This window comes from Myotis brandtii, unplaced genomic scaffold, assembly GCF_000412655.1.
Source record: "Myotis brandtii unplaced genomic scaffold, ASM41265v1 scaffold455, whole genome shotgun sequence".
Lineage (NCBI taxonomy): Eukaryota > Metazoa > Chordata > Mammalia > Chiroptera > Vespertilionidae > Myotis > Myotis brandtii.
In genome coordinates, this window is record NW_005367384.1 from 2,918,839 (window position 1) to 2,933,326 (window position 14,488).

The 14,488-nt window shown below is 40.9% G+C and overlaps 1 protein-coding gene across 2 annotated transcripts; it reads right to left on the bottom strand.

Moving 5' to 3' along the window:
- Positions 1–1,259: 1,259 nt before the first annotated feature.
- Positions 1,260–10,879, bottom strand: CLEC5A (C-type lectin domain family 5, member A). Of its 2 annotated transcripts, XM_005875031.2 has the most exons (7): positions 10,731–10,879; positions 10,127–10,227; positions 9,294–9,353; positions 7,355–7,414; positions 6,903–7,039; positions 2,555–2,661; positions 1,260–1,374 (listed from the first exon to the last, which is right to left on the bottom strand). In XM_005875031.2, the coding sequence occupies exons 2-7, from the start codon at positions 10,206–10,208 to the stop codon at positions 1,260–1,262; spliced, it is 561 nt and encodes a 186-aa protein (XP_005875093.1). In that variant the 5' UTR covers positions 10,209–10,227; positions 10,731–10,879. The 2 variants fall into 2 exon arrangements, with proteins under 2 accessions (XP_005875093.1, XP_014402230.1); XM_014546744.1 differs by lacking the exon at positions 9,294–9,353.
- Between the last annotated feature and the right edge of the window lie 3,609 nt (positions 10,880–14,488).

Genomic DNA, 14,488 nt, shown 5'->3' on the forward strand with positions numbered 1-14,488 from the left:
CATGATTTTTCTACCTCTTTCTTGCCTTCCTTCCCATCGGGCCAAATGGACTTTTATTTCCTCCAGAATGATTTCCATTTGTTCCTGGTGTGCCCTTTCTCCTATATGCCCACTCCTTGCCTCCACCCAATGTTTCCTTCAGCATCCCTCCCCTTCTTTTCTAATTCTTGATCAGCTGGACTTGTCTGGGATCAGTGTGATGTCAACCAGTGCAAAACTGTACCTGGCAGGGTCGCTACAGAACTGCAAAGAGGAATATGTTGTGATCACTGGGGCCCAGGAGATTACCCCAGTTTGTTAAAATATACTCAACAAATATGATCAGATAATAAGAGTCTGTTAAAATGGAGATTCAGGCCAAGACCAAGAACATTGTTAGCTTGAGTCTGTCTTAGAGCTTTGTTGAAGAACAGAGATTCAGTCAGCTTGATCATCTTGACTGTTGGGTTGTCTTAAAAGGGGTTTCCTAGCAGATTCCTGGCCTGCCAAGACTCCTCCTCAATCCCTGGAACAACACTCTCTCTGCTCCACGCTCGGCTCCAAGAGTCCTTCCCAGAGCCTGGCCTCAGTTCAGACCAGGGGCAGGGATGAAGGGTGTGTGGAGGGGTCTCTTGGGAACAGAGATGAGGGCACAGAAGTGGAGTTTATCCATCTTCCACCCTTGCTACTCTCTAAATAAGGTTCACACCTGCTCAGTCTGCAGTTTCTCCCTGGTAGTATGGCCAGGTGCTCTGAGGATCAGACAGACCCTAGCAACAGGCTCAGCCCTGTTGACCAATGAGAAGTGCTCAGTTCTACAGAAACATAGCTGTCTTTATACCAACTGAATTGCCTCCACAAAACTGTTCGTGTTTCCTGGAGATGGCTAGTATCCAGTCCCCCTTGTGGAATACAGAAGCTCATTCCCCCAAACAGCCAGGCCTCTTCTAGTCTACAGATGCACGAAGGGATCATTGACTTCATGACTTGTTCAGATAAAAAAGAATCACAGATGAGACTCTCACAGGAAATGGACTCTTGAGGAATTACTGGCTCAGAATGGGGGGTTTGCCTCAGTTGTGTACATGCAAGTATATCTGTAAAGGGGCACGTGCATTAGCCTCGAGGATTGGTTAGGGAGCTCAGCCAGTAACCTGTAGAAGACAGACACAGTAATTTGATATTCTCTATTTCTTGGATCAGTCCCAATTGTCAATGTTCTCTTTTGCTATCTTCATAAGTATGTTGGTTGTTCTTGTCAGAGACCACAGAGAACTCGATCATTTGGCACGCTTTTCACAGATATAGCGGTACAAAGTGTCACATGATGCAGCATCGAATGTGTTTGTTAGGCCTATGGTCACACAGTTGAAATCCTGAATCTGATTGGTAATACTGAATGAGAAAACAACATGGTTAAGGCCCATCAGTTCAGCCCTGCTTTTTCCTGATTCCAGTCCCCTTCTTATCCCCAAATCCATCTCCAAACTGACCCTTTCCTGTCAACTCTCATGTGAATGTTTATGGACTCACAGTCTCGGACTGACTCACTGTGTTTGGTTAGAACCACCACATGGGTCATTTGTTCCACTTCCTCCCAGAAGTAATGTTTTAGTACTGAAGGTACTATGAGCACAGCAAGAGGACTGAGAGGAGGAAGATACTTCTTGTCCTAGGCAGCAGGTGGCTTTAGGAAAGAAATACTTCATTGGCCTTCTCACACCTCTTTTTCTGTCAGTCAGGCTCTTTTAGTCTGACTGGAAAGAGTCTGGCTTCATGGAAAGGTCAAGAGTTATGAAGTCAAGTGTATGTGGGATCAAAATGTGGCTCCATCAATTCTCAGCTTGGTGACATTCAACACATTTCTAAGTCACTTATCCTCCATCCAACTGTCTGTGAAATGGGGATTAACAAAAGCTTTTTTTTCTGTAGCATCATTGTGGATAGTGCAGGAATGACATGTGTAAAGTGTCTGGAATTTATTCGACAGTGAGTATTAATTTCCACTCCTCTGTGGGAAGCCCAGTTACAGGCAGGGAACGGACTTGCTTTCTATCTGACTCAGCCTCTTCAGATGTACACTGGCAATGCCATGTTCTCCACCAATGCTATGTATGGAATGAAAGATAGGAGATAGCTCTTAGGAATTAAAGTTTATAACTTTAAGACAGAGACAAGTTGCTAATGATTGTCTTTCTTTGGATAAAGAAGCCACATCTGGGAAACTTGTCAGAACTTAGTAATAAAATATGATCTGGGGGTTAAAAGAGACTTATGAGATAGATCAAACAAATGGTATGTACTAGTATGTGGGTTTGTTTGGATCTTAATTTGAACAAAATAATTTGTTGTATGAATATTCTTCTCTCTATTTAGAAATGTTTGGTATGTTCCATAATAAAAAAAATTACCAAAAAATGTATCTCTGGGAATGGATGGGTTGGAAGAAAGGAGAGAAACAGAACAGAGAACTAGGTCTAAGCTATGTGCTCTTCCAGGACAAATCCACTGAATCTCAGATCTGGACTCCTGAAATGAACAAAGTTCCCTAGAAAAATGTGGGTTGTTCACATACTTGCCGTTGAAAACGGAGTTGTTGATCCAATGCCACCTCTTTGTTGCCTGCTGGTATAGTAAGCCAATAAAATACTTCTCAGCTCCAGCTATGACCTGGAGGAACTTCTAGGAATTAAAAAACAAGCAAACAGTTCAACAGAAGGTTCTTTGCTCTTGCTTCCTGGGGCTAGTGGGCCCATGATCATATCTGATTCTGGGAACAAGGAAGGCTGGTAGAGGACTCTGTGGCTGACACTCAACATAAATCCTAGAGAAGTAATTCTCAGTCTACACACAGCGTCAGGACCACTTGGAGCTCTTGTTCACACAGGCTGTTGGGCTCTGGTGCAGTAGATCTGCGTAGGTCTGCTGTAGGGCTCTAAAGATTTCATTTTCTAACACATTCCCTATACCAGTGGTTGGCAAACTGCGGCTCGTGAGCCACATGCGGCTCTTTGGCCCCTTGAGTGTGGCTCTTCCACAAAATACTGACTTCTGCGCATGGGCCACGAAGTTTCAATCGCACTGTACATGCGCGCCCGCACGTGGTATTTTGTGGAAGAGCCACACTCAAGGGGCCAAAGAGCCGCCTGTGGCTCGCAAGCCGCAGTTTGCTGATCACTGCCCTACACTATCTCAAAAAAGGCAATTTCAAATGCACCTTTATTTGATTCTCTCTGCATAGGATTGTTTTCCTTGCCAGAAATTTTACATTCTGAATGAGGTTTTTGAGGTCAAGTGAATTCCTTGAGAAAATAGGGAGATTTAAAGAGTATTGCTAAAGCAGATAATTCCATGAGAAATAATCAGTGTTTATTGAGTATTTCATAACTTGGTGCTAATCCAAGACATCATAGTTAATTAATGAACAACAAATCACCCCAGCCAGAAGTCTGGGAACTCCTGGCCTCTTCTGTACTCTTCATATACCTTCCACAATTAGTGGATATCTGAATCCACTTAGATATTCTCTCTATCCCCATGGCTGTTGCCTTTATTCCTCCTTTCTCAATGTTCTCCTTCCTCAACATATCTAATTTTATTATTTTAAAAAATTAATTAGCAAATTTACTCATTTAACAAACATTTGAGTGTCAATTACATACCAGGCATTGTACAATGCTAGGGATATGGAAACAAATTCATTTCTCCTGAAGAAATTATTATCGAAAGCAAGGGTTGGCAAGCTACAGCCAGTGGGCCAAATCTAGACTGTAGCCAATTTTTGTAAATAAGGTTTTATTGGAATACACCCAGGCCCATTTTTTAAACATATTGTCTATGGCTGCTTTCGAGGTACAATGGCAGTGTAAAGTAGTAGTGACAGAGACCTTATGACCCCAAAAGCATGAAATATACGTATACTATCTGGCTCTTCAAGAAAAATTTTGCTGACTCATGGTCTAAAACAGTGATGGTGAACCTTTTGAGCTCGGCGTGTCAGCATTTTGAAAAACCCTAACTTAACTCTGGTGCCGTGTCACATATAGAAATTTTTTGATATTTGCAACCATAGTAAAACAAAGATTTATATTTTTGATATTTATTTTATATATTTAAATGCCATTTAACAAAGAAAAATCAACCAAAAAAAATGAGTTCGCGTGTCACCTCTGACACGCGTGTCATAGGCTCGCCATCACTGTTAGAGGCTGCCCACATTCCTTGCCACATGGCCCCTTCCACCTTCAAGCAAACAGCACCGAATCAAATCCTTCTTGTGCTTGGATTTCTGACTTCTCTGGCTGTGATCTCTCTCTCTCTCTCTCTCTCTCTCTATATATATATATATATATATATAAATTGATGAACAAAGATTTATATTTTTGATATTTATTTTATATATTTAAATGCCATTTAACAAAGAAGAATCAACCAAAAAAATGAGTTTGCGTGTCACCTCTGACACGCGTGTCATAGGTTCGCCATCACTGGTCTAAAACAAGGTTTCTTAACCTTTAGCCCTTTTGCTGGAAACCATGGATAGTTTCCAAGGGGATCTATGAAGCTGTTAGAATTTTATTCAAAATACTGTGCCTATGTAATGTGTTTGGGAAGAGGTGCATAGATTTCACCACCATTTCTAAAACCTCAGTCATGCCAAACACATTGAAGATACACAGGTCTAATAAGAGAAGATAATGAGTTAACCAGCATAGTGAGGTGTCCCAGGAGATACATGCTAGATCTGGCACAGGCAGAAAGGGGAAGTGATCAATTCTACATGGATTTGGGGTTTTCCAGAAAGACTAGGTGAAGTGATATATGAAATGAATTTGGGGAGATAGCTGTTTTTCAGGCAAAAACATGGGTCAGGACTTATCCTTTCTGGAAGAGGGGGCATCAGATCACAGCAGACTACACAGCAACCTGGAGCATTTGAGGAACTAGAAGATGTTCAATGTGGCTGGTGCAGAGCTAGAAAGGAGATGGGCTGGCACACAACCCTTGGCAGAAGGCAGAGGCTGTACTATATGTCATGCTAGGGAAGCTGGACTTTAACCCATTTTAATTTGGCAAATGGCACAGACAGTTAAAAGCCTTACATATTTTATTATATCAGTTCTATGGGGGATAGGTAAGACAGGTCAAAACTAGGGATAAAGAGAGGAGTTAGAAGAATTTTGAAGAAATCCAGATGACAGGTGAATTATTGCTATAGGAAGATAGGGAAGGATTTGGTTAGCAACTAATTTAGGAGAGAATAGAAAAGATCAAGTCCCAGAAACTGTCAGTATTTGTTCTTGGGTGACACAAATACTCACAAGTATTTGGAATTCAAGAGGAAGAGCAGTTGGAATAAAATATAACGACTCAGTTTGAATATGGTGAGTTTGTGATGCTTTTGAAACATCAAAGGAGAATATATATATATTTCGTCTGGTCTAGAGAAGGCTAGCTGGAGAAGGCCGAGCTGGAGATACACACTTGAGAATCATCAGCAAACCACTAGTGTGATGAGCTTTCTCTGGGATTGGCATGGTGGAGAATGCCAAGTAGTAGAGAATGCCAAGGACCACACTTGAGATGCCACAAAACGTAAGGGTTAGTAGAGACAATGAGACTATTGACTTTCTGTTCCATTCCTTTCATCTTTTTTCTTTTCTCCCCACTCTCTTGCTCCTGGTTCTCTATGTTAAAGTACTTTTCCTTCCCATGGAGGTTCTTAGCTCTTTGTTGGACATCTACATCCCAGATTCACAGAAGACCCTCTTACAAATTCTTCTCAATAACAGGAGTACTTTTTAGAAGAAGGGTGAAGAGATAGAGGGGAAAGAAGCACGATTACTGTATGTAGCACAATGTCTAGCACTCAGCAAATGCTTAGGGTTTGAAGAGGCAACTACAAAATAAAATATATTAGGGTCTAAAATTGAGTAGAGTATGGGTTTTGGAGGTAGAGAGATCTCAATTCCATCTGCTGTCCTTTAGTAGGTGTATGGCCTTGGCCAAATTACTTTTCTGTGACCTAATTTCCTTATATATAAACTACAGATAATAATACCTCCTCAGAATTGTTATGAGCATAAAAGGAGATACTAAAACAAAGCTTTTTTGCATAGTGTTGGCTTTTTTATTATCATAATTGTATACTGCAATCCCAATTCTATGACCTAACTAGAGGCCTGGTGCATAAAATTCATGCACTGGGGGGGGGAGGGAATGGTCCCTCAACCTGGCCTGTGCCCTCCGTCAGTCCAGGAGCCCGCGGGCCTAAGCTCTCAGTCAGACATCCTTAGCACTGCAGCAGAGGCAGGAGAGGCTCCCGCCACCACCACCGCTGTGCTTGCCAGCTGTGAGCCCAGCTTCTGGCTGAGTGGCACTCCCCATGTGGGAGTTCACTGACCACCAGGGGGCAGCTCCTGCGTTGAGTGTCTGCCCCCTGGTGGTTAGTGTGTATCATAGCGACTGGTCGTTCTGCTGTTCAGTCGATTTGCATATTAGCCTCTTATTATATAGGATTATTTGTGTTTTACTCATTTTGTTAATTGGCATCTTCCTTATTAATGAGGCAGACTGGCATGATACATTAATAGCTTACATCTTTGAAGTATTCTATATTTCTTAAACAACTTTGATACACATCAGCTCATTTGGTCATTCCCTGCACTTTAAATGTCCCAACCCATCCCCAGGATAACAGTCTACTGCTGTGCCTCATGGATTTCACTAGCTCAAATGGACCTGAGGAGCACACCCCATTGCTACCCCAGCTCCAGGTTCAGAACAAGGAGCCTGAGATCTCAGACAGCCACCTTTTCATCCCCCACCTTGCCCCAGCTCCACCAGTCAAATTGTCCCACCCCTCCTCCCACTGAGACTGGTGTCAGGTGGGCTGCATTACTGTATCTTTCTCATGCTCTCACCAGTTTCTCGGGGGTGTTGACAATGGCCAGAGTCGATCCTTGTGCTTCACACAGGTCCCTGCTTTTGTTCCAAGACATTTCAGAGGTGGAAAAGAAAAAGCATCTTCCTTGATGAAAATCCCACCTGCTGGGGCAGACTAAGGAAATCCAAGAAAAGAGAGCATGATATTAGTGGTTGTAGGTGAGAGCCCTGGAACTGAGTCATAATATAGTGGAACATGGGTTTCTTTATAACAATTATATTCAAACAAATCATCCTCAATCCAGGAAGAAATTTCATCCAATCTAATTTCAGTATCCCTATGCATAACATAAAGGGAATGAATTAGAAGGTCTTTATGGGTTCCTTTGAGCAAAACAGTTTCATTAGAAAGGGGGCAATGGGAAAAGTCTTTAAGAAATTACTACATAAGAACCTGGGGGTGGGGAGAAGTTATAACGATGCTCTTTACCTGTTCCATAGCTCTCTGTGGGACTGAAGCTGTCATTACCATTCCCGAAAATCTGTGGGACTGAAAGGAAAAGAAAACCTTAAGATAGGCATGTGATGAATATAACACACAAACTCAGAGCAGCTTCAAGTCCCTGTGACTATTTGTCCCTGGACAATAGAGGTGACAGGGGCTCTTGGTCATTTTGCGCTAGAATTTTTCAGAGATTTTTTTCTTGGAACCTTCCATCAAACTACTACCATTATTTGTCATGTTCCACACCCCAAGCTCTAGTTCATGTCTTTTTTATTTTATTTTATTTTTTGGTGTGATGTAGGTGTGAAATGCTGAGAGAAAGAACAGGAGACAGGAAGAAGAATGGATGGATTTAGTATCAGAAGGAAACCTCCTGCTCCTTTCTCATGTTCACATTTGACACTGTTATATCCAAAGAGCTATTTGGACCACTTCCCCTCCAGGCTCTACACAGCATCTTTGCTGCTCTCTCCAGTTCTGGTGCCTCAAACCCTATATGAAAACTCATGATCAGCAACATTTGGAGCCTTCTTTGATCAGAACTCATCAGCGCTAAGGACTGTGGCTAACTGGAGCAAGTTTCAGGGCCAGAGCTATGGGCAGACAAGAAGGCAGGCAAACATTCCAGAGCTTTCCTATGGGCAGAGAAGAGGCAAATATTTATTTGAATATAAGTAGGAGAATTTATAGGCCTCCAAGAGGCCTCATTTTTCCTGGGAACACTGGCCGCCTGAGCAGGAAGCTGCAGTGGCTTCAGAGGCAGTAAAATTTATCCTCAATGGCCCAATTATTTGTCCATTGTGGTTGAAGACCTCTTTAATGGGCCCAGACAGCTACTTACACTTATATTAATAAAGCATACAAGTTAGCACTCACTTTTTATTTCAGTCTCCAGTTCCAAGGTGTGTGTGTGTGTGTGTGTGTGTGTGTGTGTGTGTGTGTGTGATATGTAATAACCTGGTTTGGGGATCGTAACTGAACAGAACTCCATAAATATTTCATGAGTATTTCCTCCATGTAACTAACTCAGTGTACTGAGTGTCTTGTTTGTCTGGGACAAACAAGAAACAATTATTCTCTTAAAGATGTACAAAGTAGTAGGTGTCTTAAGAGGAAGTGACGGGGAGAGGTGGGTTTAGGAAGGAGAGCCGTGCCTCGCCCATCTCTTTATCCCCCATAGCTCTGGCATCGTGCCTTGTGTTTTGTAGTTGATGAATATGTCCTGTTTTTATTCTTCTTCTCTGGTTGGTCTGGTATAGTGCTTGGCACATACAAAAAGACGCTGTATGCAATTTTTTTGTGTGTGTGGGAATGGACTTCTTTATAACAATTCCTTTAGGTGCACAACATGTCAGAGTTTGCTAAGTACTTTCACATTACATCATAGTGATTCCATACTAATTTCCCTCCTCAGACCCATGAGGAAAACCGAGGACCAGGCATTTCACTCAGTCTAGTCTTGGTTTCCCAACTATAAAAGGAAGGGGACCAAATAGAAGATTTTTTACTGACTATGTTGCATTTAATTTATTTTCTTTTTTCAGCTTTATGAGATATAATTGATATATAACACTGTGTAAGTTTAAGTTGTACAGTGTGAGGATTTAATACAATATATACTGCAAAATCTATTACCACAATAAGGTTAGCTAACACCTTCATTACTTCACAAAATTGCCACTTTTTTTGCAGTAAGAACATCTAAGACCTACTCTTTTAGCAACTATCAAGTATAGAAAACAGTAGTCACCATGTTGTACATTAGATGTACATCCCAGGATGTATATATATCTTATAAATTAGCAGATATTTATGCACATTTCCTGCCAAAGAACTTCTTGGGAAAAGTCCTTGAGAAAGGTTTCTAAAGAGAATTCAGCATATTAGAACGTGATGGAGAAGAGATTATTGTCATGCATGTTACCTGTTCCATAGCTCTCTGTGGGACTGCAGCTGTCATTACATTTGCCAAAAATCTGTGGGACTGCAAAGAAAATCAGCTATTGGTTCAGCCCCAACTGTGGGATGAATATAACAAACATCCCCACAGGGGCTGCTAGGTCACTGTGACTTTTAATGGAAAATATAGAACTGTCTGACTCTGGTCCACAAAGACATGTACGTGTATGTTTTTTGTGAATACATTCACTTATTTATATTTGTATTTTCTTCCTGCTCTTTGATGTGATACAAGTTTCACCTTTGGATTGGGTCATAAGGAAGACACTTCTTACCCAACCACGGCCTCCTAAACTACATTTCCTTCCTCATTTATTTTCCCTACTGGCTTCTGGGGCTGGAGAAGATTCTACTTGCTGCAATTGCAGTAAAATTCCTTGATAGGAGGCTTTTTTTTCTAAGCATTTAGATGAATTCATTTCTGTGTACACAGAAGGAAATGCCTCCCTTCGGAAAACCCCATTATCTTATATTACAGTTCCAACAATAGGATGAACTGCAGCTGAATTTTCAGATTTTAGCAACAATAGCAAGCACTGCTGAGTATTTCAGCTCAGATTACCCAACTAATGCTCTAGGATGAAAGCTCTGGGTGGGGTTCTGAGTCAATTCTATGTCTCCAAGGTAGAGCAAGGAACCTGGCCCATTGTGTGTTTTGGGAAGTGAGAAGGGTATTGTCAGTTGCTCTCAGGTGGAAAGACTTGGGCACTTAATCTATACATTTAACCACTCATTCTGAGAAAAGATCCAAGAATAAGACAACATGGAGTTGGGGTAAGAGGTTGCTCAAATACTCACAATAAAGCAGAAATAAGGTCACTCCGACAATTTTAAGCACCACTACGATAAGCCCAGAGATGATCATGCACCACCAGTTCATGATGATGAGATGAGGAGGCCTGTGGGGATTAGAGCACAGTACCCCCATCAGTGTTTGGGGACAAGACTTCTCTCCACTAGGACATATGCCAATGCCTTTCTCAGAGCACCCTTGGGAGGGGGGTTTGAAGGCAGGCATGCCATTGACAGGTACAAGGAGGAGACCCAGCACAGGCCCAAAGATGGATAGGATTTTGTGCTGGTTGGGAGCCTTTGAACTTGGCACACTGCCTCTCCTTCACCCATCCATCCCTCAGCTCTGGGCCTCAGACCTGTTCCCATTTGTGGCCTCCTAAATTCTGTCTAATGAACTAAATCCTTTTCTGGACTTTGAAAACCCTTAGCCTTGAAATGATTCTTGCTCCCTAGCACATTAGTTAGTAGTCTTGGCCATCCTGACTTCAGCTGTCAGAAGCCTCAGTCTTTCAAAGACTATGTCAGGAGTTGACAGATAGGACAGGTGTCCCTGAAGGTCTTGGCACTGGGGAAGAGCCAACAATCTGCAGAGAGGACATAGACTTACCTGCTATCTCCCTGAAAGGTTGGATTGGTTTGCAGTGGGGATCTTCCTGGTGGTCTTATGCGTGGTGTGGTGGACAGAGCCCTTTCTCCTGAGAATACACTCCTTCTGCTCAGGCAACTCCTTCCTTCTTCACACAGTCTCTCTTGGCAGCATCCCCAAGTGCACACTTCTTCCCCTTCTGTGCTCTTGGCAAAGGGAGAGGGTGGGGCAAGGAGGGGAAGGAAGTCTATAGCCTTTGTGATAGGAAGGTTCCTGCCAGAGGGGTTTTGATACAGGGAAACATTTTTAGGAGAATTAGGAAAACAAAATACCTCAACACAGATTCACCCTTTTTCTGTGTCTGAATCTTCTTGAAATATAGTGGAAAGCAAATGTAGTAAAATCTTACCAAATAGGGATTCTGGGTGGAGGGTATCTGGAAATCATTTGTGCTTCCCTTGCCACATTTTTGCAAGTCTGAAATTATGTCTAAGTGAAAATCCACCTGAAGTCACTGATATTAGTGAGCAGGTCCTCATGTGTCATATTTGCTCCATTCACTGTCATACAGCTTTGCTCAGTCCCCTCTCAGGCCCCAACCACTCGCATTCTAAACCATGTGCCATATGAGGATGGTGACTATTCAGTATTATTATTATTTTTTAAATTTATTTTTTATTGTTGACACTAATACAGATGTCTCCCATTAACCCTACCTTTGCCCCCCTCCACTCACCCCCTACCCCAACCGAGGCCTTCACCACACTATTGTCTATGTCCATGGTCTATGCATTTAAGTTATTTGGTTAATCTCATTCCATTCCCCCCACCTCCCACCGCTCTGAGATCTGTCAGTCTGTTCCATGCATCCACGCCTATGGACCTATTTTATTCATTAGTTTACTTTGTTCATTAGATTCCATGTATAAGTGAGATCATGTAATATTTGTCTTTCTCTGACTGCATAATAATCTCCAGGTCCATCCATGCTGTTGCAAAGGGTAAGAGTTCCTTCTTTTTTTATGGCTCCATAGTATTCTATTGTGTAAATGTACCACAGCTTTTTTATCCACTCATCTACTGATGAGAACTTGGGCTACTTCCAGATTTTGGCTATTGTAAATAATGCTTGTAGGAACTTAGGTGTGCATATATTCTCTCTGATTGGTGTTTCAAGATTCCTAGGATATATTCCCAGAAGTGGGATCACTGGGTCAAAAGGCAGTTTCATTTTTAATTTTCTGAAGAAACTCCATACTGTTTTCCATAGTGGCTGGACCATTTTGCATTCTCACCAGCAGGACACTAGGGTTTCCTTTTCTTTGCATCCTTGCCAGCACTTGTTATTTGTTGGTTTATTGATGACAGCCATTCTAGCAGGTATGAGTTTTAATTAGCATCTCTCTGATGATTAGTGATGTTTAGCATTTTTTCATATGTCTATTGCCCATCTGTATGTATTCTTTAGAGAAGTATCTATTTAGGTCCTTCCTTTGCCCATTTTTTTTCTTAAAGCCTCACCAGAGGATATTTTCCCATCGATTTTTAGAGAGAATGAAAGGGAGGGAGAAGAGAGAGAGAGAGAGAGAGAGAGAGAGAGAGAGAGAGATATGAGAGAGACACACTGATTGGTTGCCTCCTGCACATGCCCCGACCAGGGCTGGGGATCAAACCTGATCAAGGTACATGCCCTTGACTGGGAATTGAACTGGAGACCCTTTGGTTCATGGGCTAAATTCTAACCACTGAGCAAAACCAGCCAAGGCTTTGCCCACTTTAAAATTGGATTTTTTGTCTTTCTGGTGTTGAGTTGTATAAGTTTTTATATATTATGGAAATTAACCCCTTATCAGATGTATTCTTGGCAGATATGTTCTCCCATACAGTGGGTTCCTTTTTCATTTTGTTGATGGTTTCTTTTGCTGTGCAGAAGCTTTTATTCCTTTGTTACCCTTGCCCTAGGACATATATTGGTAAAAATATTGCTATTCAAGAGGTCTGAGATTTTATTGTCTATTTTCTTCTAAAATTTTTATGATTTTGTGACTTATATTTAAGTCTTTTATCCATTTTGAGTTTATTCTTGTGTATGGTGTAAGTTGGTGGCCTAGTTTCTTTTTTTTTTTTTGTATGAACTGTCTAATTTTTCCAACACCATTTATTGAAGAGACTGTTTTTACTCCATTATATGCTCTTGCTTCCTTTGTCAAATATTAATTGACCATAAAGTCTTGGGTTGATTTCTGGGCCCTCTGTTCTGTTCCATTGATCTATATGCCTGTTCTTGTGCCAGTACCATGCTGTTTTGATTACAATGGTTTTGTAGTATAGTTTGATATCCAGTATTATGATCCCTCCAACTTTGTTCTACTTTCTTGAGTGCTGGGGCTACTCGAGGTCTTTTGTGGTTCCATATAAATTTTTGGTATATTTTTTCTAGATCTGTGAAATATGCCATTGGTATTTTAATAGGAATTACATCAAATCTATAGATTTCTTTGGGTAGTATGGGCATTTTAATGATGTTAATTCTACCAATTCTTCCAATCCATAAACACAGTATATGCTTCTACATGTTTGTATCTTCCTCTGTTTCTTTCTCTAATGTCCCATAGTTTTTCAAATACAGGTCTTTACCTCCTTGGTTAAGTTTATTCCTAGGTACCTTATTTTTGTTGTAATAGTAAATGGGATTTTTTTTTTAGTTTCTCTGATAGTTTATTATTGGTGCATAAAAATGCCACTGATTTTTGGATATTAATTTTATGTCCTGCTACTTTGCCAAATTCATTTATTAAGTCTAGCAGCTTTTTTGGTGGAGTCTTTAGGGTTTTCTATGTATAAAATCATGCCACCTGCAAATAATATTTCTCCTTTCCAATTTGAATGCCTTTTATTTTTTCTTCTTGTCTGATTGCTGTAGTTAGGACTTCTAGTACTGTGTTGAATAAGAGTGGTGAAAATGAACATTCCTGTCTTGTTCCTGATCTTAAGGGAAATGCTTTTAGTTTTTGCCCACTAAGTATGATATTGGCTGTAGGTTTGCTATATATGGCTTTGTTATGTTGAGGGATGATCCCCATATTCCCACTTTGCTGAGAGCATTTATCATAAATGGGCACTGGATTTATTGAATGCTATTTCCACATCTATTCCACTCTGATCTTTATTATTTCCTTCCTTCTACTTACTCTGGGCTTCCCCCACCCCTGTAGTTCTTTTAGGTGTAGGGCTAAATTGTTTCTTTGGGATTTTTTTTCTTGCTTCTTGAGGTAAGCCTATAATGCTATGAACTTCCCTCTCAGTACTGCTTTTGCTCTGCCCCATAGATTTGGGTTGTTGTGTGTTCATTTTCATTTGTTACTGGGTAATTTTTATTTCTTCCTTGATTTCACTGGTAACCCATTCATTGTTTAATAACATTCTATTTAGCCTCCATGTGTTTGAATGTTTGGGGATGTTTTTATTATAGTTGGTTTTTAGTTTCATGTCATCGTGATCTGAGAAGATGCTTGGTATTATATCAAGCTTCTTGAATTTGTATAGACTTGTTTTGTGTCCTAACATGTGGTCTATCTTTGAGAATGTTCCATGTACACTTGAGAAGAATGTATATTCTTCTGTTTTGGGATGAAATGTTCTGTAAATATCAATTAAATCCACTCTTTCCTTATTGATATTTTTGTCTGGAAGACCTATCCAATGATAGCAGTGGGATATTAAAGTACCCTAATATGACTGTACTGCTGTTTATTCTCCCTTAAAGTTCATAAGATATA

Excerpts from the sequence above, each read along its gene's own strand:
- CLEC5A (XM_005875031.2), bottom strand. The coding sequence starts at position 10,208 with ATGAACTGGTGGTGCATGATCATCTCTGGGCTTATCGTAGTGGTGCTT. Across the intron at positions 2,662-6,902 it reads TCAACACCCCCGAGAAACTG|AAGTTCCTCCAGGTCATAGC; the intron begins GTGAGAGCATGA and ends TTTAATTCCTAG. Across the intron at positions 1,375-2,554 it reads AACTCCGTTTTCAACGGCAA|TATTACCAATCAGATTCAGG; the intron begins GTATGTGAACAA and ends TTTCTCATTCAG.